This window comes from Lygodium microphyllum, chromosome 12, assembly GCF_053477565.2.
Source record: "Lygodium microphyllum isolate KBCC chromosome 12, Lygodium_microphyllum_v1.1.10, whole genome shotgun sequence".
Classification (NCBI taxonomy): domain Eukaryota; kingdom Viridiplantae; phylum Streptophyta; class Polypodiopsida; order Schizaeales; family Lygodiaceae; genus Lygodium; species Lygodium microphyllum.
The window spans coordinates 152,241,860-152,265,634 of NC_141146.1; the positions used below are offsets into that span (position 1 = coordinate 152,241,860).

Consider the following 23,775-nt stretch of genomic DNA (forward strand, 5'->3'; position numbering starts at 1 on the left):
GCTACAATTCCCAATTAGTGGGATATTGGCTTTATAATCCAAAGCTAAGAATTTGTAGAGCTTCTAGCTACAAAAGGGGGTGAGGAGCACCGTATGCTTGGAGATGTAGGCGACAGATGGCATAGGAGCTAGTTCAAGGCATTTGAGGAGGAGATTGCCTTGCTATCAAATTCATAGCTAGTGGCTGATCCTGAGACTTCATTAGAGATAGAGAAGCAGGGGGAGTATCAATCTCTTCCTAGATGGATTTATGACACACTCCATAATGTAGGGATAGAGGGTATTTCCGAGTAGGAGCCATAGTATGGACCGTGGCATTCTCGTTTGAACTAGGCACGTACAATATAGCTATTACATACCAATTATGGGTTGATGACTTGTGCCATGGTGAGGCACTGAAGTATGACCATTGGTTGAAGGCCATGAAATATGAATTGAAGGTTATAGAGGGGAATGGCATGTGGGAGTTGTGCCTATGCATGCTTTTTGTAAGGTGATTGGAAGAAATTGGATCTTCAAGACCAAATATTAGAGTGATGGGCCATGGCACCCGGCTTGCTTTGTGGCCAAAGGTTTTACTCAAAAGGTTTTGCTCAAAAGGCAGGTGTAAAGAGAACACATTTGCTCCTACCACATGGATGGCCACCATTCCTACTAGCCTGCCCTAGCCAGCCATAGGAGATGACTGGTCTACCAGCTGGATGCTGAGTTGGCATTTTTGAATGGAGACTTAAAGGAGGAGCTCAATGTTGAATAGCCTCATGGGTTCTCAAGCTTAGATGGTAAAGTGTACAGATTGAAGAAGGCTCTTAATGGCCTTACACAAGCTCCTAGAGTGTGGAATGAGAAGATTGACACCTTCCTTTAGGAGAGGTTGGAGTATTGGATAGTAGACTTTGGTCCAAGTTTGTACATCCACACTTGCAACCCGTTGACACACTATGTTCGTGCTATATTTGGACAACCTCAAACTCATAGGTGACCATGCTGAGATGGTCAAGTAGACAAAGGATGCCTTTAATGAGAAGTTTGAGATGACTAACATGGGTCTTTCATATTTCTTCCTAGGTCATGAGATATGGCAAACTAAGAGGGGGATCTTTCTATCTCAACAATGGCATGTGTAGGAGCTATTGATCCCCTTAGAGCTGACTGCATGCTGTCCCATCTCCACTCCTACAGATCCTAATTGGAAAGCTTCATCCCATGCAGACTCGTTGGCTATCGATGGTTCCAGCTATTGAAAGTTGATTGGATCCTTGATTTAGCTACTCAACACTAGGATCAATCCATGCTTTCCGGTTCCTGTGCTTGTAGGGTTTATGAGTGGACCCAAGAAAGCTGATTGGCAAGTTGCCCTGAGAATTCTTCAGTTCCTCATTGGAACTCTTGACCTTGGCATCTTATATCCTGCAAGTACAGGAGACACCAATCGGGTGTTGTAGGGATAGGCATATTCTAATTGGGCTGGAGACTTTGATCTTTGATGATCGACGAGAGGCTTATGCTTTCTACTTGGTGCAGGTGCTATGTCATGGAGCAGTAAGAAGCAACGGATAGTTGCCCTATCTTTTATAGAGGCTGAGTTTCGAGTGACATCATCTATCACATGTGAAACTATGTGGCCTTGGAGGTTGTTGGGAGAGCTTGGTTGCCTTGAGACCATAGAAACATGGAATGGCCACTCCGGCCTGTAGGAACGGCCTAACGTGTTCCAAACCCTCCAAGGAGGTGAAACGGCCAGGGAACGTTTCCTGCCGTTCCCAAGGCCATTCCCTACCGTTCCCTTTTTGGAACGGCCGTTCCAGGCCTGTTGACCGAAAATTGACGTTTTTTCTGGTTTTTCTTTTTGCTTGGGTCACACTCCTACCACATGTTCACTCATCTCCATTGCCTAATGTGCACACACGAATCTCTCTTTTTTTCGTAAAAGGTAATTGCATTAATCACGAAAAAGGTACAATATACACGATGGCTCTACGCCAGCTTGTGTAAAAACACTCTGTCTCTCTATAAGAGCGAGACGACTAAAGAGTTACAAAAAAGTCATGGAAAAGACGTAGAGGAAATTGCCAGATGCCAGGGACGTAAGTCCTCTCGAGGGAGCATGTCAGAGTGCCGAATAAGATCTATCTGCCAATGCAAGAGACCTTTAAGCCTAGCAATATGCCCCTGAACATTAGAGGCGGAATCTCTCTCTCTCTCTCTCTCTCTCCCTCTCTCTCTCTCTCTCGGGTTGAAGATTCAAAGTGTCAAGACAACCCACAAGCTAATTAGGAGTCCATGCAAAGTTCAAATTTGATGCATTATCAACTCTTGCAAATCACAATCAAATTTCAGCCTATCCTCAATTCCAAGGTATTCATCTATATATATTGTCTAATTTCAAGGGAAATTGGGATAATTGGGGCAATCCAAGGCAATTTGGAGCTGTGGGGGTAATTGAGTCAATTTTGGGACATTTGGGTCAATTCCAAGCATTGAGGGGTATTGGGGCAATTAGAGAGACATTCTTTGGGGCAATTTGGGTCATGCAGGTTATACTTGGGGCACTTAAGACATGTGCCATTCCCCCCATTCCAGGGGGTCCCGTTCCCATTCCCGTTCCCCGTTCCAGGTAACTATACTTGAGACTCAAGCTACCACTCTTCTATGCAACAAGGAGAGTTGCCTAGCTCTTGCATGAACCAGGCGTTTCATGCATGGATGAACCACATTGAGATCTAGTACCAATTCAGCTGAGAGAGGATCCGGGATGGTACAGCTGCGGTAAGAGAACTTGGTGGATCTCTTCACTAAAGCTCTTCCTCAGGCCGATTTACGACCACAATTTAGATTTGTGAGCCTTATGCCGTGTCTAGGATCTGAGAGGGGGTGTTAGCAGTCACCTTAAGAACAGGCAGAGTAGCGCAGGCAGGGGTGCAAGCAGGCAGCCTGTGCACAGGGCAGGTGGTTAGGGTTGCAGGTCAATGGGCAGGCGGGCAGTGCCTGCTGGTCTGTCCAGAGCAGGTCAGACTGCCATGTTGTAGTCTGGCTGACCTGCCCTCAGTCGGCGCCTTTTTGCAAAGCTGACCTGCATGTTTTGAGCCTCTGCCTCCAGCCTATTTGTAGGCACCTTGCTGCTAGTCACAGTCTACTAGAGTTTTGTGTTTGTACTCAAAAAATGTGAGGTTCCTGCTGTTTGTGTACATGCACAGCCTATTTTGGAGCGGCCCAATCCAATAACAATTGAAGCATTATCATGAAGTGACAATTGACCACCAAAGTACTTTCTACATGTAAGAGCTTGGCAGCACTCCAAAAAGGAGCTTGGGTCAATGATTTATAAGACAAGAAAGATCTGCTGAGCCAGAGCCCAATCATGCACAATCTAAGCTCACAAACTTCATCTAGAGCCTAAAGTAGGGCCCATTCAAAGGACGAATTACTTATGTGGCCAAGTAGCTGGACGAAGGAGAATGAATGCTAAATGGATTATCTCCAGCATCAGTGGATCATCATTAATGTATAAGGCTGTGTCACATATCAACATGAATGAACTCTTATGCCATGATCATAGGAAGGTAGAGCCCTCAAAGCCCTGTCACTATAGCTTTCAAAACTCCACCATGACTTTGATGAAGAGGTAAGGTTCATGGCAGGGAAGTGTCCTCGAATAGTGTTTCCTGACTGATTTGCAGTAGGCCACTCCATGTGGATCCATGTCTTCTAGAAATCCATCTTGCCACTCTCTTGACAAAATCCCTGTCCAGTATGTGATAGGTCATTTTAAGGTCCAAGCCAAATGTTGTTTGCTTTCCGCGTCATGGAAATGAAGATACTATCCAAGATGTTGCGATGCTAGCAAATTGTACCTGAAGCAATTCTAACTAAACCCAATGTACCCAAACGCAAGCTACTCACCTATCCATGCCTCATGTGCACCATTAGATACCACAACTTGTGTTTCTCTGTTGTGGGCTGCCGTCTCAATGTTGTGCACCCCTATCAAGTCTTCTTTACCTCTGCTATGTGAGCCCATTTAGCTTAATCTGTTGTCACACATGTGGTTGACAGTCTGCTCATTGTAGCTTCAGACTTCTGTTCTCACTTCTGCTGAGATGTGAAGTGCAAAGGGCCTACCACTCAATGCTTCAGTGCACTGTCATGCAGTGGGCACACACATGCACATATTGTTTTGTGAATGAAATGGTTCCTTTGTCATTAACCAATCTTAATGAAAGACCATATCTAGGTTGCCAAGAAATGGTTTCGTAAGGTTCGGAAACTCCTTTCATACCTAGGCGTTTCATAAACATTGATCATAGGAAGGTAGAGCCCTCAAAGCCCAGCCACTATAGCTTTCAAAACTCCAAACTGCCTTCTCAATGTTGGGCACCTCTTATCAAATCTTCTTTACTAGACTGTGAGCCCATTTGGCTTAATCTGCTGTCACATGTGGTTGACATTCTGCTCATTGTAGCTTCAGACTTCTGTTCTCACTTCTGCTGAGATGTGAAGTGCAAAGGGTCTACCATTCAATGCTTCAGTGCACTGTCCTGCAGTGGGCACACACATGCACAGATTGTTTTGTGAATGAAATGGGTTCCTTTGTCGTTAACCAATCTTAATGAAAGACCGTATCTAGGTTGCCAAGAAACCATTTCATAAGGTTCAGAAACTCATTTCATACCTAGGTGTTTCATAAACGTATGAAACACCTATTTTAAACTTTCACAAATGCCTTACCTTAAATGTCTTGGGACTTTTGTAATCATCGTTTATCATGGATTTACTAACACATTGACATGGATATTGGCATTGATTGTCAAAGTTTGGTTTTGAGTTGTTATCCATGATGATTGCATATAGTGATGGCTCCTTTTACAGCTAAAGTTGATGTTGGGCATGGATAGTGAACCATGATGCATGCAAATATTGATGCTATGTTGAATGTTCATTTGCATTGTATAGAGTAATGAATAATGTCAATCTGAGTTTTCTATGTCACATGAGTCATACAGTATATGTATATAAAACTTTCATACATTTTTATATCTCTAATGAAACCCATTTCTAACATTTTAGGCAACTCGTATGAAACCTATGAAACCTGTTTCATACCTCTCATTTTGGAAACCCTTAGCAACTGTGTTATGCCTGTGAATCTTGACATCTGTATTCTTTTCTGCTTACTGGTGTCAGTGAAGCCATGGCTATCAAGTTTTACCTCACCACCTTTTCTAAATAGAGAGACAGGATGATTAGAATGGGGGCAACTCCTCCCTAGCAGCACAACCACATGCACATGGCATGTTATTTGATCACAGGCATCTCACAGTCATGAATTGAAAGTGAGCCTCTGCATGAGGTGTTGGAAGAGGTGTAGGATATACTTGGTCACTGTATCAAAGGAATTCTGGAAAATTGCACGCCACATAACAAGCATAATTATCCTAGAGCCCATAGAGATAGGTCACTGCTCAGGGCTCTAGGAGGGCTGCTAAGTTCTGCTTGTCTAGCTAGATTGGAAATTCGAGCAAGGTCACCACCTGGATGTGGCAGTCCCCTATTGAGAGAGTGGTTTGAAGCCAGTCTCTGCACACTTTTCATATAGGACTGACCAATATATAGGGCAATCTATTGGAGCTGCTCAGTATTCTCCTACAGTTCAATTTACTTGCTTTGAGCAAGGGAGTATTCTGGGTAGATATTAGAGGCCACAATACTGAGAACCATGCTAGATGAGAATGTTTTGGTGAGGTCAGCTGAATGTCAGTTGCTATCTTGCTAATGATGTTGTCAGCATGCCAGTTTCCTATTTTACTGCCAATCAGAAATTCTACGGCTGACTTCTCCTTTATCGCTTGACTGCAATGGGGCCCAACTCTTGGTTACACTACTGTCCCTAAGTATGGTCCTTGCCAAGTCTATGATTGAGTAGATTATGTCTTTGTCTTCAGCCAAACAATTGTTTTTAAGGATTATGGTTTAGGTGACTTCTATGTTGTGATTTGTGATTGCTTTATAACAAAGTATACTATTTTTTTTAAATGTTGTGAAAGTTGCATTGCCCTTGACATGGAATGTAATATGCTTTTAACAGATCACATGGATGGAGAAATTCATCCAAAGAGGTGTTGAAATAACTGCCCCTGTTCCCATGGCAAATCCTGGAACCACAGGTGTGGGTGGTTTTGATCGTCCTCTTGCAAGGTCTGGTTCTCTCAGATCAGATTCAAGTGCAGCTCTCAATGTTGGTGTGCTACACCTAATACCTACGCTAGAGCCCTTTCCTCTCCTAAAAGATCCAAAAGGGTAATTCATCATTTTGAACATGAACCAAAACATGCTTTTAACTAGTCTGGGGATGTTAGTAACTGGTCTGCTATCGTCAAGCGTAAAAATTACGGGCAGTATGCATCTTATTCCAACTTCTAATATTAAAGCATTTTTATCCATTTGCTATTTATGATGCCCTTTAACCCTTTTTTCTAAATAACTGCATCCTTTATTGGCTGGAACATTCATGTCACACTTCATGCTATTCCAATGTAACGGCAGCTGCTATTTAACTATTCAGCAGCTAAAAAAAGCCATTTTGAGACATTCCAACATTGGTTCAGTGGAAGCTCCAGCTATCCTAACATAGGGACATTGCAATTTTGTAGTTGGCTTGAGAAGACATGCATTTTCTCAGCATTGGTCATAATTAGAATGGATAAAGCATTTTTTCAGAACCAATTTGCACTCCTATGCATTGACATTGGGAACTGAGGATTCAACCACTTGGATTGAAAGTTTTTAAGAGGAAATTAATACCCTAACTAGGCCCACATGAGTACTTATTGCTGAGATAATACTCATTTGTGGGGCTTATTTTTTACAGATATGAACCCAACACTGTTGATTTGAGCCAGCATGATGAAAGAGAGTAAGATTCTCTACCTGTTCTTCAATATTTGATTTTGCATTGGATGAAACTTCCATTTGTGACTCTATTGTTATAACTGCCACAAGTTGACACATTCCTGTCATGGAAAACAGTCTTCAAAATTTTCCTATAAACAGATGATGGAAGTACAATTAGATTATGTAGCCTCTCTCAAAATGCACAAGACTTTAGTAGTGACTGTCTCTACAAATATCTTTTTGATGGTGCTTCTTGTGCTTGCTGAAAGTTATTTTCTGAAACAATGAGATCTGTTGTTTTTTCCAGGTACTGGTTCAGTATTCTTTCTGATCACTTGCCGACATTGGTTGACACTGTGAGTTCAAGGCATGCTATGACAATATAGCACTAATCTTGTATAAAACTGAGAATTCAAATCAATGTTTAGGGTGGTTTGTTGCTGTAATTTTCTGGACATTATCAGGCTAGGAAACTCCTGTTTTGTGTTCGTTTTTCGTAGCATTTGGGGAATAAAGTGCTCAATGCTGTGCACGGTCCGGGATTCGATATTGTATACACATTTTCCAAGGGCTGATGTCTCTGCTTTTGCATGTGTTGAATTTTGAATAACCTGAGTTAGCGGGAATCTATCCCCCCTCCAATAAAACTAGGAATGGACTGATCCCATGTGACCTGACCTGCCTGCTGTTGTGAGCAGCTGCAGTCCCCCTGCTACCCCACCTCCCTCACACGTTGGCCTGGTGCTGCCTCAGCTCTCGTGTTGTCACTCTCCCTCTTGCATGCTGCTGTGCTGCATGTGTCTACATGTTTGTTGCCAGCACTTTGCTCCACCAGCCCCCTGCTTGCTGCTGCTCCCCCGCCTGGTCATTCCCCCTTCCGACATCTTGCCCTTTCTCCTTCTCCCCACCATCTCGTCCAGCTGCTTACACCTCCTTGCTGCTGCCCTATCTTGCAGCTGCCTTCCTCAAAGTTTCCTGTTCACACGCTCTTGGCATGGCACTATGTTGCAACCTCCTAATTTTGTGGTGCAATTAAAGGATAATTCATGAGCACTGTGGTTTACTATGTTTAGATTAGGGTTCATCATACATGTCATATTTTATTGAAAAACGCGAACCCTACTATGAATCATAAATCCTAACACCATCTGTGAAATGAGATAGGGTATGATATGGTTTATGAAATGTTATGCACCATCATGTCATGTGTGGTGTGGCTTAGAACAAGGTTTCCATGTGAAATCCATAATTACAACTCACCTATATCTCATGTTGAGCAAAGTGAGGTACATGTGTTAGTGAAATGATGTGACATGCATCACATAACAGTTTACTAGTAGGTGGAGAACTAATGGCATGTGAGCTATTAGTCTGCTTGTGTGGGCTATGATAAGATGTGTTCCTGAAGGTAATGACAGAGCAAGCGACCCAACCAGGAGCATGGCAAAACACACATCCTGTGGCATCTTCATTGAGCCTGCATTCATATGCATATGTGAAATTTGTTTTAGCATTGTGTGTATCCTTGCCCGATTTTCTTTGAGATTTATATGCATATGTGAAATTTGTTTTAGTATTGTGTGTATTCTTGCCCGATTTTCTTTGAGATTTATTTTTGATGACTTGAGCCTTAAGAGTTGGCCACTCTGAGTTGCATTATGCAGCCATGTAACAAGTTCATGCCATATGGAAGCTGTAAGTATTCTATGGCTTTAGATTTGTTCTAAAATGCTATTTGAAGGTATAAATAATTTCTTTTGCCTAAAGAACTCGATTAAATGTAGCAAGCTCTTTTGTTTTTAATTATTGACCCTTGGCTTGCAAGAGGAGATGACCTGGTAAAGAGTGAATGGCGCAGATCTAGAAATACCAGCAATCCTCAAATTTTAGAACCTTGTGGTGATGCAAGTGCATGTGCAATGTGACAAAATAAAGAGACATGGTGAATGTTCCAACTGATTTGCACATGTGTGCATATGGGATGGGGAACTGAAGCATTATGCTTACATAAAGGTGTAATGGTGTGTATATAGTAGCCGTAGATGTGTGATTATGGGCCTCGGAATAAAAAAGTGACTTGATTTTTAATTGACCTACAAAAATGAGTAAAAACTTTGGATACCTTAGATTTAAACTAGTGCACTATATGAAGCTTTCTTAAGTTCAAAATAGGAAAAGTAGAAAAATTAAAAACTAAATACCCTTGGTCTTCCTTCACTTTTGGCATCTAGAAACTATTTCTATGGCTAAAGGTTTGTTAGGAGTAGAGGAGGGTTTGCTGTCTACAGATCCTGGCTGGCTATTCACTTACTCCTCTCATTGTTTTTTCATCTTCTTTGTTGTATCAACCTGATTTCTTTCTGTTTACTGCAGAGAAGATTGTGTAAGCCTCAAGCTTGCTGCCCAGGCTTTGTCTACAGGCATATGGACTGTTTTACTAGGGTTTGCAGGTGGCAGTGAATTGGGATGAATTGTTTTTTCAAACTCTATGCATGCATGTTGTAATGCAGCATGTGGTCGTGCAACATGTGCGCATGTGTGAGGCACTATACAACCATTTTCCTTTGGTTCACCATCACCAATAGCAGCTGTCAATTCAGAAATCTCATGCTGGCTACTTACATCTCTACCCTCTGTTGCTTTAGGATGGAGGATTGAAATGCAGAAGACATGCAGATGTTCAGAGGATCATGTAGTGCTGTGCTTGGAGATTGTGTGCTTCTACAATTTTACTTTGATTAATGCAACTTGCAAGGGAGTCATGCATTGTTTAGTTGCAACTTGCAACTAGCAATCTGTGTGTAGGCCTGTTGAGCCTGTCGAGAAAGGGTAGGGTCTGTGAGGAACACAGTCTGTGTAAAACAGTGACTTGGACTCAAAAACACAGAAGAAGAATGAAGTAATGAATCATGCTGAATGCTGATATGATGGAGTGTGAGGAGGAGCCTCAGAGTGCTGTCTCTCTAGGACTAGTACTGAGGTGAGCAGAGTTGAGTTGATTATGCGGAAGAAGAAGAAGAAGGTGGAGGAGGAGAAGGGAGATGGAGAAGGAGATAAAGGAGATGGAGGAAGAAAGGAGAAGCAAGAAGTGGGGGGAGAGGAGGAGGAAGCAATGGCCTGCACAGTGGCTTCCTGTCCAGCCCCTTTTTTCGCCTGGCAATACCCTTTGGAACATGTGGCGCCACTTGCCGACTGACCTGTTCTGTGATATTTTCTGCCCCTTGTCCTGCCTCAACCACATCTTCAACTGACACACCGCCTGCTTCATCCACATGCCTGCTGTCTCCGGCATATCACCATCTGCACTCCAATTCACAACTGTCAATCCAGTCCAACACTTCCACGTCACCTATACGGCCTTGACATCAGATGACCTGTCATCATCCTCATCATCAATGCATTTGTTTTTTTTGCCTTGGTCCACATGTTTTAGCCCCTTTTTTTGGGAGTCTGATCTTGAAATCCTCTAATTTTCTTATGCAAAGTTGAGTCTTTTCATGTTGGAACCCTTCTACCATCAAAATGAAGCCTTTGATGACACCTTGAAGATTGATTGGGTCTTTTGCCTTTGACATTAGGCATAAAATGACCTGCCACATGTCAAGTGTTTGGCGATGTCATTGCAAGCAATTGACATTGATTGTGATATCTTCGACATTAACATCAAGGGGGGATTATAATGATGTTAAAATTCTTTAAAGTGAAATAATATTTAATTTTTTAATATTTTTTTAAAAATTAATGGAAATGTAAACTTTCGATCACCTTTGAGTCCTATGAAACTACAAGTGCCAATGCCTCAGCAAGCTAAGATTGTGAAGGTAGAAATCAATGATGCATGTCTTATCACAACCAAATGGGTGTCCTCGATGAAACATATACCACAAAATTCTTTAGTAAGCAATGAGAATAGGCTTTTGAAACAATCTTAAAAACTTGCATCATCAAAAGTAGCAATTCAAACAATCTCTTGCAAAGATTGGAATGCACTATTATGAAACATGACAAAATACAATATACAAGGATCCAAATCCACTATTCTATAGCGTGACAATTTAGAACCCTAATTCTAGTATCCTTGCTCTTGGTATGGTGAATATTGCATCCACTAATATGCAACATGACAAGATATAATATACAAAGATCCAAATCCACTATTGCTATTTGTATTTATGCTTTCATGTTAATATTTTATTTGTCACTAGAATAAGAAATGAACTTCTGGTACCCTTGCTCTTGGCATGGTGAACATTGCATCAATGGTGAAGGATTTGACATGGACCTTATTTAGGGACAAGTCAACATGCTTTGTAAAAACTTTTATTAAATTGAAAGTTTGCAAGTTTGGCCAAGTGAGGAACTTTCAAATGCCAAGCAGTCCCCTTGTGCTTAAACATGCAGCCCCTTGGCATTAATGCAGTTGGTGGTAGTCATGGGAGATTGATTATGCAACATGAGAAGATAGAATCCACATATACAAGGATCAAAATCGACTAGTGTACAACATGAGAAGATAGAGGCCAAAATGTACAAGGATCGGACCATGAAACATGATAAGATATGATATACAAGGATCCCACTATTATGCACATGAAAATATAGAGTCTATGTTGTCATGTTGCATACTAGTGGGTTTTGATCCTTGTATATTGTGTTATGTGTGTTTATACTTTCATGTTGATGTTTTCTCTATCACTAGAATATGAAATAAACTTAATGATACATGAAATTTAATTTAGTACCCCTAGCTCTTGGCATGGTGACCATTGCACTGACAGAGAATAATTTCATATTGGGTATATAATCAAGGTTGTCAAGTACAAAAGGTACAATATGGTACAGTACGATAAAATATGGTACTAATTGGTACTTTGGGATTTTGTAAGGTACGGTACGATATTAGTACAAAAAACAAAAACTTATTTATTTTGAAATACAGACAATAGAGCACATGTTTAGAGCTAAAATAGCAATGTCACTCGAGTTGAGAGAATGAATACATGAGGGTATCAAGCTAAAACCTCAGGTGCAACATGCGCAATGCGCTACTAGAAGACTGATGGGAGTGTATATGTGATACATCATACAAAAAAGCAAAGTGTAGGATGGAAGGACAAAGAAGCTCTTCATTCTTTTTTTTTGAGTGTGTGTGTGTATGTGTGAGAGAGAGAGAGAGAGGGGAGGGGGGAGGGATGCACTTGGAATTACATATTCATCTTGGAAGTTGGGAGAGAGAGCGAGAGAGGCTTAAAATTATGATAATAAACATAAGGCTTGGGAGTTGGAGGATATTGTGTGGTCTAGTCTTCATAGGCCAAAAATAGCCTTTTTTGGTTCGGATATATACTGTACGGTACGGTACGAACTAGTCCATATATAGTACGAATGCAACTATACATACAATGGACAAGTGTACACGCTAAGTGGTACAAGGGTAAGGCAAAACAAACAAGGTGCACTTTCATTAAATTAGAAGTTTACACCTTACAATTCAGTTATCTTAAAAGCTTCTCTAATTGATCAACATTTAAATGCCAGATAGTCCCCCCTGTGATTAAACAAGTATCTTCCTTCTCATTAATGTAGCTTGTGGCATTTGTGGAAGATTGATGTACTTAACAAGGCATGCATTGCCATTTGCAGCTCCTCTTCCCCTTGTTTGGCAGTCCATGACCTCGTTCTTGGCATTCTTCATTAATTTGTGTTTCTCTCTCTTCTAGCCATGGAGAATGCAAGTACAACATGTGTTAAGAGTTGGATAGGGGCCGTTCTTATTCTCTCATCTTAGAGATCTAATTGGGCAACTCCATGACTCCATAACTAGTAGGTATTGCTGCTCATTTTGATTTTTATCATTAAAATAGGCTAGTATAGCACAACACGATGAGATCATCCCGTCTCCCTTCAAATCTTGACCCTTTTTACAATTTTTGGACAACCTAGTTGGATAGAAGGTGACAAATCTCATAGTTTCATTGGATGAGATGCCTCTATTTGTGGGAGGAATAGTGAGGGATTGCATGGAGACTATGCAGAGTAGTTGTCAAGGCAAATGCTCCACAAAATTGGGCTAAAATGCTGGCTGTAAGTTTTAGGATTTGACAAGATAAAGTGTTCGTGTGCATTTTTTAACACTTAGAAGCTGGTTGGAGGCCGAGTTCGAAGGTCACAAGGTGATTGAGCATTTGTGGATCAATTGTGTTGAATGAAATTGCATGAAAATATAGCCATTAGTAACTAATTTGGAACTTTAAAAAAGTGAGATTAAAACTGTTCTATCACATGAAATACATGGGAAAATAAGGGAAATGCAATGAAAGGCTTATTGGAATGCATATAGTACTTGATCAAAGCAATTACCCTTTGGTTTTCAATGTGAATTGGATGTTGATCTATTGGATAACATTGTAGATTTGAATTTGCTCAGTTTGAGAGTGAACTGAGAGTACAAAGCTTAGGGCAAAGCACTCAGATTGATGCATAAAAATTGTTGAAGCTTCATACGGCAGATTAGACCAGTTTGGAACCAAGATTTGCATGTATTACACATGGTTTGTAATGCACAACAATGGGGGAACAAGTTGACCTCCAATGGCAGTTTTGTAGGTCAATTGGACTGAGAACTAGGATAATTCCCAGATCAATGTTGCCTTGGACTTTCTCCCTTGGAGTTATACCAACCTAGAAATCACCTCTTACAATCTTGAGGGAGGCACCCCCCTTGTTGACTTCTTAAGAGCTGCAAATACACCTAACACTTCATATCATATCCCACATCGACTCGTGGTTCCATCACTAGGAGTCACCTTGGATAGAGTCATTGAGAGATGTAGAGTGTACCATCCACGGCCTACCGGTCCATGCTCTCTCAATGAAGGAATCATAGAGGATACATATGAATTGAGACGACACTGGCATGTCATTGAGCAATGCCTTGAAGCTTTAGCTTGCTTTTTGAGTGTGAATGGACATGTTTGTCGCACATTTGGCCAAGGTTGGTGAGAGCAATTGAGGACACCAACAAGAGACACGTCTAGGCTGATATTAAGAGCAAGGCACATGGGAATCACTAGCTTTGAAAGAGTGATGGTTTGTGACAATAGGTCACTTGTGATTTGTGCAAGTATTGAATAATGATAAAGAAATACCATAATGGATGCCAATCTTTGGTCACTTGGTGCCTATCATGTGTTGTCTACCATGCAAGATTATTCTTTTATTGAGTAAATCTTTTATTTTATTTGTTGATTTGTCTCATGTGTGCAAGGTAGCTTATGTTCACTATGCTTTAGATTATTTCGAAGGCCAATCTCATTGTCATTGTGCACATTGGTCTTGTTCCTTTGCTTTTTCATTGGATCATTTTGACATGGTATTGTGATTCTTCTTGTCATGTTGCACACTAGTAGATTTTGATCCTTGTATACTGTGTTATTTGTGTTTATGCTTTCTTGTTGTTGTTTTGTCACTAAGCATATTGATCTTGTCTCTTTGCTTCTACATTGCATCATTTTGACAGGCTCTTGCATGTTTGGCCTCGAATAGGTAACCATAGCGAATAGGAACACTAATCTGAGCATATGGACCATATGTCACAAGTAGGGTCAAGAAAGAAGCAAGCCATAATCTTGCTTCTGGTGGGAGTTGCTGTATAATAATGTCATCTTCCCCATTTAGGTGCCACTGTTATTTTCAAGGTTTGTCAAGATGGCCAGTATAGGAGAATGTGGACCTGCCTGAGAAGGTGAATAGCTGCGATGTTTATTGGAAAGAAAAATTTTCAGTAGGAGCTGCCTCCGAGAGTACTTTAGGATTGCGATGGGAGATGAGCCAATGGAGGCCTGTTATCATTTTGTCATGGGCCTTCAAGGTACTAGTAAAGGTTATTTCTAACAGATTAAGGACCTTTCAAAATTTTATCCATGACCTGCAGATAGGTTTTGCCAACAGTTGGAGGATTTTGTACACACTATCTTCACTTTCTCTGACACAATTGGGCCAGCCTAGTGGTCAGGGGATAGTTGTCCTCTTGCATTGAATAGGCCTATGATGAGGTTAGTGTGGTGTTGGCCCTGTATGGGTTAGCCAACATCATAATTAGTCTCGGTTTTCCTGCTTGGCATGAATTCTGTCCTAAATTGTCCTACACTAATTTAGGATATTTATTTTGGGATGTCATTTGCATAGGCTGTTGCAAGTGAAGGTGCAACCGATGATGCCAAGCGTAGAGGTGATGCTTTTGCACAAGCATTTCGTGCTCATCTTGCAAGGTGCACAAACACTTTAGAGAATATGCACTTTCAACTAGTCTCCTTCGCATGTTTGGTTGACATCAAAGGGCAAACTGTACTCAATAGTTTTCTAACTTTTTAAAGGTTGAGGCAAGAACCAGCAGCCTATGGGAACCTTGGACTTGCAAACTTGTTAGAATTGAGGGAAGAGTGCTTGCGGGAGTTCCATTTTATGGATGCATACCGTGCAATAAAACAAAGGTTAGAAGTTTGTATCCATAGTTTTGTGAATGTGTACCTGTTGATGGTTTGGACTTATATTGTGTTTCTATTACCAGGGAGAATGAGGCTTCATTAGCTGTTTTGCCTGATCTTCTTATGGAACTTGATGCGATGGATGAGGTAAATCTGAAGAAACCAGTATTTATTATCAAGTTATTAATCTTCTACAAGCAATCAATTATCTCACTAAGGGTACTTATTTGCCATACTTGCTGACATTACTCAGTTTTGTTAAAAGTTCAAATGCATCTTGAGCCTTTCATCAAATAGTTATGAAAAGCTGAATGTTTGAGACCGTGGCATGCTGTTGGAGGATAAGCCATCAAAACAAGTTGAGGTCACAGTCATGGTTCAGTGATCAGGTCAGAGGATCCTATGGAACCTTAAAAACATGTATTCTGACATTCAGACAACTCTTCTCTTGATGCAGGATGCACGCTTGCTCACTTTAATTGAGGGTGTACTAGCTGCAAACATTTTTGATTGGGGTTCAAGGGCATGTGTAGAGCTGTACCACAGTGGGACAATAATAGAAATATACCGTATGAGTAGAAAGAAAATGCATCGACCATGGCAAGTATGTTTGATTTCTTCGTTGCATGATAAACAGTTGATTTTGAAACAAATGCACTTCACTAACTTTTGGCATGCTGTAAGGTTGGTCCATTGAGCCACCAATGTTGTTACTCAAACTGCTATTAATGTTTAATTCTCTTGAAGTCCAGGTTGATAACTTCGACACTTTCCGCACTAGATGGCTGGGTCATGAAGGGCAAGAACAGCCGCCTAAACCTCATAATAGGGCGCTTCTATTTGTTGACAATTCTGGTGCAGATATCGTACTAGGCATGTTCCCTTTAGCTCGTGAGCTGCTTAGGCGTGGTACAGAGGTATGCAATTTCAATCCCTTAATCAACAGGTTTCTTTAAAATTGGTTTTTGCCTTTTGAAAAGGCTTGCTTGGCACTATACAGGTGGTTCTTGTTGCAAACTCTCTGCCAGCTATCAATGATATCACTGCAAGTGAGCTTCCAGCCTTAGTAGCAGCTGCTGCCAAGGTATGAAGGTCTTTGTTCATCTTAAATGCTTTGTTTAAATGCATGACACCCTGCTTTCTTTGAACTAACAGTCTACAAGCATTCACCGCAACTAGATGAATAGTTTTAACTTTTGTGTGCATTATATATGCTGATGCATTTTGGTTTGCACGTCTACTGTCTGCATCTGCTTTTAACTAGGATTCAATGTCAGTTGAAGTGTGTTCAGTTGATAGAACATTATCAGTATGGTGCACTATCAAATCTGGGCATCAACCACAAACTGGACCCAGACAAGTATGTAAATGTTATGTTTTCTGATAAGTGCAAGAGATGTGGGGAGAATGCTCAGGTAAGAACATCGGCAGCATTACCTGGTTCACATCTGGAGTGTTGTTGTAAACAGGAAGCAATCAATGTCAAATTTCCCTTGTAGGCCTTTAGTTTTTCCAATTTTGCAGGGCTCCTATGCACAACAGTGAGCTTCAATATGTCAAGGTGCAATTCTGGTTTGATTTCTGGTTTAAAAAACATTTAGGGTTGAGATGTTACTTAAGACCGATTTATTGAATGATAAGCCCAACATTTCCATTCAGTAATTGAACCAGTTGTTTCCATCTTGATGAAAATAAAAGCACCTGGCCTTTGTCTATTTACAAGGACTCGACTTTCAGTTTCAAAGAGCACATGCCAGTGAATATAAGCATCGTCACTTGTATGTAAGATACTTTGTGCATAAAGAAGCAAATAAATTTAACCACGTAAAACACATATGAAAGCGTAAAAAATATAATGGCAAGTCGATTGTATGGATAAAAGGAATAATATCCATAGATATTGTGGAGAAAAAAGGCTAGATTGTGCATCAGAAATGCTAGACAGGCACATGCTAACCTATTTCAACCTAGTTATAGGCACTTTGAGATGAGAACAAAAATCTCATACCTACTGGGGATCACATCTAACTTGTTTGTGTAAGATCAACTCCAAGTTATTGGAATGCATGCTGTGAACAAATTTTAAGTTGTATTAAATGTTGCTGCAGCACTGTGATATTCTGCGAAAGGCTGCTGAGGTTGGAGGACTTCTTGTGGATGCAATGGCCATTGATTCTGATGATGGTCTTGACACCCCAAGAAGAAAGTCTTATGTTCCACCATTAATGGTTGTAGAAAATGGCTGTGGGAGTCCTTGTATCGATTTCCGGCAAGTGAGCTCAGAACTAGCAGAAATAGCAAAAGGTGCTGACTTGGTAAGTGCATTGTGCTCAGGCACCCAGCAATTAATACATTATAAGTTCAAGTGTAGCTTGCAGATTATTAGCATTCTTGTGGATATATTTTCACATGATCATGTGAGTGTTTTGTCCCTTCCCTGATATACTTCAGACAGTCCCTCCCAGCTCTCCTCACAATCAGCCAGTATTGTTTCTGTCTATTACATGCATTATGATATTTTTGAATGAAGCGAGCATTCCATAAAAGATAAAGTGGCTTTCCTCTTGCAGATTATTTTGGAAGGAATGGGACGGTCTCTGCACACAAACTACAATGCACGGTTCACTTGTGAGTGCCTGAAGGTATGCATATGCAGGTTCTTATATGTTTTGTTTATGCTGTTACTCAGCTAGTGTCTGATCATCCCATTTTTTCCTTGCTTTTTATAAGCTTGCCATGATAAAAAACCAGCGTTTAGCAGAAAGGCTGGTGAATGGGGTCATCTATGACTGCGTTTGCAAGTATGAACCTGCATCATGAGGATGGTGACACCAGGATTTTATTCTTTATTCATTCATTGAAAGCCTATTACAGCATGTATTGCAGAACACATGAAGCAATGCTACACTTAAGTTGATCATAAGCATGTGAAAGATGCTTAATCAGAACATTGGATGTGATTCTAATGCAATGAGGCATTTTGAATCATAGCTTGTAATGTTTATCATGCTGTCTTGTTTAGAGCTTGACAGTCTCACCTTTCTGGCATATCACTCTCTTCCATGTCCTTTTACCTCAGGACTCGTAGGGTTTTGATCTATTGACAACTTTATTGCCTGCCATTTGTATGGCACTGGTAATTCAATCTGAGAATTCCTCTTACACGCTGTGCATCTTTTGTTTAATACATTGGAGAGGGTAGTGAAGCCTTGAGTGGAAAGCTCTAGTAGTGATTTAGAAAACAAGAGGAGTTGCTCCATCATTCGGTACAGTTGCCCCTTACTTCTTGCTGTGCCAAACTGAGAATTGATGCCATGATGGGGCTGGACAAATGTAACAAAAACTTGTTTCCTTCACCCAATAAGTATAGCACTTTGCCTTTGGAAGCCTTTAGACATGTTTGGACTCCCTTGCTTTATAGAAAAATAATGTTCACGCTCAAGTGAATTGGAATCTATGTGGCACTCATGGTTTGAGCATCCTTCGGACAACCAGAGTTGAATATACAGCAATTTATGGATAAATGTGTATTTGGTTTAGTTTTCAGTTGAGTTGGCTCTCAATGAATTAGTGGGTTCTCGTCCATCCTTTCTCTGATGTCTTATGCTTTATTGCATACTAGTCCTGACATGAGTGTATAACATGTCCATACCAACTAACTTCAGGTTTTGCAAACGGGTGCAATATGCAATGCTTCTCAACATCATGTCCGCATTGGTCCTAATGCTTAGATGGGAGGAGGAATTCTGGCTCAAGCTTTGCTGAGTGAAAAACACTACACTTAATAAATGGCGTCATTACTGATTTCAGTCTTGGTTTATGATCAATTTCATAGAGGTTCACTTCCATTTTCATCTCCTTGTGGGAAATAGCATATTGTGATGCGAGTATTTCCATGCTAGTGCTTATGTTAAGATGTACTTCATAGGGTGTCCTTTACAAGTGATTTAGTGGCAAAGTTTTTTCCTGTGAGATGTAGATAGAACTGGTTTTGGTTGGAGTCTCTCCATCCCAGCTTACCTTTGGATTGCCACATCAACTAATGTGATATTTACAGGGTGGACCCTTGGCACATCATATGGCTTAGGGGGGCACAATCGTAGACACATGAAATCAAGTGAGTTGATGATGTAGCGTGTATGCATTACATCTACTAATGGATTATTGGATCAATCATATAACTGAGCCGTGCCAAGGTTGGGTGGGTAATCTGCAACTTGTCTTTCACTCTGTGCTTGCTAAACCCTAAATTCTGGATCAGATCAGTAATCCACCATCTTGTATTGATTATGCCTTGTAACAATTTGTATTTTTTTCCTTGTGATAAATTGAGCGTTTCATGCTTCTTAATTGTATTGTCACGACAGTTAACCTTCCCCTATCTACTTACTTGGCCTCAATAAGTGGTTAAATTGATGAAAGGGCAATATGGCAAAATATGCTAAGAGAGTGTGTGCCCAATTTGAAAATCTAGATGCATGCATATAGAAATAAGCTGAATTCTCAAATTCAAAATAATAGGCTTAAAATTGCTCTGAATAGAGACCCCTATAGAGAGTCTTAAGAGTTTCTTAAGGTAAAGTTACCATCGTATTGGGATCGTAATACATTGGAACTTAAACCTGGTAAAGAGGATGTGATAACCAACATGAATATGGTATACCAAAAACTTTCCTTGCTTTAGTCACTTAGTAGACAAAAAAGAATGTGAGGTATATATAATGTTGTTTTGAACGCGGTAGTAAAAATGATTTGATTGAATTGTCAAAGGGATTTAAGGATGTATTTCTCAATTAGTCCAAGGATATTAAGAAAGTGTTTTTCCTTGCCAAATGATCATGAATTAGGAAAAGATTTGCAACCTTCAATTGTGGAAATATTATGGATAGTATAAAGACTTGTATTCTTAAGGATGGTTCTCTATAACTTTGATAGACTAGTTATCAATCTTATTACATGTGCATTTGAAAAATTATAATGCCTCCAAAATAATTTTCAAAAATGATGCCTATTATTTCAGCCAGTCACCATGGTTGTCACAATTATTATTTAAAGAGGGAGGGTAAGGTTATGAATGAGTGTAGGGTGAAGTGAGAGAGGAAGAGTTTATCACCTTCCTCTCCTATTCATAGGGATCCCTAACCTTACTAACTTTCCCATGGATGTGCAATACATTGTGCTCCTAGTGATATGCCCATGTTTTTCACACTTCCACTTCTCTTATCCCCTTGTGCCAAAAAACACCCCCGCCCTAGAAAAATAAAGGGGAAAAAATCCACCAATTATCTTGATCAAATAATCCCCTCCACCAACTTCATGTCTTGCCTAAGTTCGTAGTTTGAAGCAAAGTTTAAGACTCCATTAAATTGAACTAGAAAAGAGTAAGAGGAATAGGCAAGGAATATATAGAAGGGAAAGGCTATTCTGAATTAGGAAGAAGAGGGAGTGTAACCCAAAGAGAGAGAGAGAGAGAGAGTGTGTGTGTGTGTGTGTGTGTGCTCTCTTCTTAATTACACCTATCTTAGACCTCTTCTTCAAGGTCCATCCATTGCTTCTATCTCAAATGAAAGTAAGGTACATGATTTTAAGTGCCACTCTATTTGCATGATGCCCTTCAAGATGCAATTGAGCAGCCCACTTACCTCTATGGTCGGTCCACAAGCTTTCATGAAATTCTTGCATAACATTTACTTGTGAAGCTCTATCACCCAAAACTTGCAATGGCATACCCTATTTCTTTTTAGCATGTTTCCACAAGTATCCATCTTTTAAGAAAAACCCATATGCTTTTCCCTTGATCTTCTTAAACTCCTCGATTGCACTTTATTAATGGAGAAGATGAAATGATAATTATGGGTGGAGATGGATAAGATGCTACTAGGGACAGATGACATACAACACTTGAGTCATGATCTAAATAGGATTAGCTTTAAAAATATTGAAGGTTCGTCCATTCATTTTGTTCTTATAGGACTAATGATCCCAATGCTTACCATGGATGGTTAGATTGTATCCCAAACTCACTATGCATAGGATGAGGTGACTTGAGTGATATCCCTTGATAGAATTTTAATTCATGGCCTTGGAAAGGAAATTTTCTAATGTATAGAATCTATTCCTATGTTAGTCTCCAACCATGATCAAAGCTTAGGCTTTGTTGCTCTAGTACTCTACCGTATCCATGAATTCTATGGATACCTCTGTTAGCTAGGTTTTCTATTCTTGAGAAGTTGAAGGACATTTTAAATTAGTTGTCTTCAATAATTTAAGACGTTTTTCCTTGAACTTCCGCAACTTGTTGCCCTAGAAGCATCGGTGGAAGTTAAAGCTTCCTTGGGCTACTGTTCTGAAGTAAGTATAGTTGCCCAAGGGTTGGTGGGCTATGAAATTTAGGCTTCCTTGGATCAATGCTATGAAGTAAGTGTATTCACCCCATGGTTTGATATTAGTTCCATGATGATTTACCTAGGTCCTCTTTTGAATATGGAAACCTCTGTGTAAATCCATCTAGAATCCCCTTCTTTGGTTATTCTAGGTCCTCTTTCACTAGGGGTTTGGCCATACGAGAGCATCCTTTTGACTCACAACAAGGATATCCATAGGTGGATTTAAGCCCAAGAAAAATATTGCAATTTGTTGTGTGGTAGAAATTTGAGGAGCATACTTAGAGTAACAAACTTTAAGTAGTGACTCCTTATGTCACAAGCCAAGCAGACAAAGCCCAAAGATTTCATTGATCCTCAAAGTCTCAAAGGGGGGTGGGAGGTACCTTCCTTCCATAGTAGCCTTCAATTGTCTATATTTCTCTATGATAGCATTGTCCCAATGCCACTTCTTCCACCATAGAGTGGCTTCATCAGCGAACCATTGGCATGCTAACATGGACTTGTTTGATATGCATGTCCCATAAAAATAGTCATCCATGGTTTCAATCCACACGTCCTAAAATTTAGCATAGTTGGTATCGCATTTGAAGAATCTGATGTTGTAGTACTAGAAAACTTCTCTTAATTCCTTACAATAGCTTACCTTGCTAGGAAAGACTCAAATCCATTTTCAAACAACCAATTCCTCTAAAAATCAAATCATATTATTTTCGATTTCTTAGAGAATTTAAACCAATTCTCTCCAAGAGGTCTATCCCTACCTTTACCAACATAAATCATTTTGGATCTATGATTCAATATCCCTAGATGATCCACACATTGCCATACCTTGTCTATTTAAAGGGGCTTAATCAAAATGATATGGGACAAGTTTTTCAAATTAGAATGGATTCAAATTCCACACAACATTGGTTTTCATAATTATATTAATGTACACAATTATAAGCCACAAATTGGGATCCTAATCTGCATGAAAATATTTTAAATCCATAGTTCATATGGGTAGATGGCTCGTGAATGACCTCTAAAAATTTTAAATGGTCAGTTAACTTAAAGTAATCCCTCATTACATGGACATTGATATTTTCACTTTTGAGCATAACTACAATAGCTAGTGTGACCTTAATCACTTTGTCATACACCCACTAGTTTTGTGCCTTTCGTTTGCCATTTATTCTAACTTTCACACAAGACCATTTCGTGTAGAATATAAAAATTGCATCATATTAGGCTCCTGCATCCAACAAATTCTCTTAAGATTGAAATTTAGATTTGATGTTCATCTAGCATGAGTGTTCCCAATGTGCATCATCATTTTGCATATACATTGATTAGAGAGTGTTAAGCCATGTCACATTTAAAAATATTACTTTGTTCCCCAAATTGATGAGGTATTTGATAGTCTCAAGGGAAAAAATTCTTCACTAGGCTAGATCTGAGGTTAGTCCTACCAAATTAGAATTATAAATGAAGATTTTTCTTCAAGAACTACATTTAGTATCATTACAGCCATTAAGATTCTCTAGTAATGCCTTTTGGACTAATAAATACTCCCAAAACCTTCACTCATGTTATATAGGACATCTTTAGACCTTATTTGGATGGTTTGGTATTGATTTTCTTTGTTGATATCCTAGTCTATTCCAAGGCAAGAGAACAACATACATGCCACATGCCACTTAGTAAACTATGGAAACTCTCCATGAGCACATACTATATGTTAAGAAGAGTAAACATGCCTTTTTCTTCTTAGAGATTATGTGGGATACATAGTGTTTGAGGTAAGCATTGTAGTTGATCTAGCCAAGGTCATAGATGTAAATGATTGACCACATGCTTAGCTATTAAAGGAAATATGAGAGCTTCTAGATTTAGTAGATTAGTATTAGAAGTTTAACAATGAATTATGCCTTGATAGTTTCTCCATTGATCGATCTTTTGAAGAGACAAAAAAAATTATCTAGCTACAAGAAGAATAGGACAATCTTGGTAGATTTAAGGAATGCCTTACA

The 23,775-nt window shown here is 39.9% G+C and overlaps 1 protein-coding gene across 2 annotated transcripts in view; it reads left to right on the top strand.

The window, feature by feature from the left end:
• Positions 1 to 18,893, top strand: part of PANK2 (pantothenate kinase 2) — a 107,341-nt gene extending 88,448 nt beyond the window's left edge. For both annotated transcript variants that reach the window (XM_087690247.1, XM_087690248.1), the window contains 12 exons: positions 6,086 to 6,297; positions 6,869 to 6,913; positions 7,199 to 7,247; positions 15,079 to 15,161; positions 15,267 to 15,383; positions 15,461 to 15,524; positions 15,835 to 15,981; positions 16,130 to 16,294; positions 16,378 to 16,461; positions 17,486 to 17,692; positions 17,948 to 18,019; positions 18,108 to 18,893. In XM_087690247.1, the coding sequence (XP_087546373.1) occupies positions 6,086 to 6,297; positions 6,869 to 6,913; positions 7,199 to 7,247; positions 15,079 to 15,161; positions 15,267 to 15,383; positions 15,461 to 15,524; positions 15,835 to 15,981; positions 16,130 to 16,294; positions 16,378 to 16,461; positions 17,486 to 17,692; positions 17,948 to 18,019; positions 18,108 to 18,197 (1,335 nt within the window). In that variant the 3' untranslated portion in view covers positions 18,198 to 18,893. The remainder of the gene's footprint in view (positions 1 to 6,085; positions 6,298 to 6,868; positions 6,914 to 7,198; positions 7,248 to 15,078; positions 15,162 to 15,266; positions 15,384 to 15,460; positions 15,525 to 15,834; positions 15,982 to 16,129; positions 16,295 to 16,377; positions 16,462 to 17,485; positions 17,693 to 17,947; positions 18,020 to 18,107) is intronic.
• Positions 18,894 to 23,775: the final 4,882 nt, after the last annotated feature.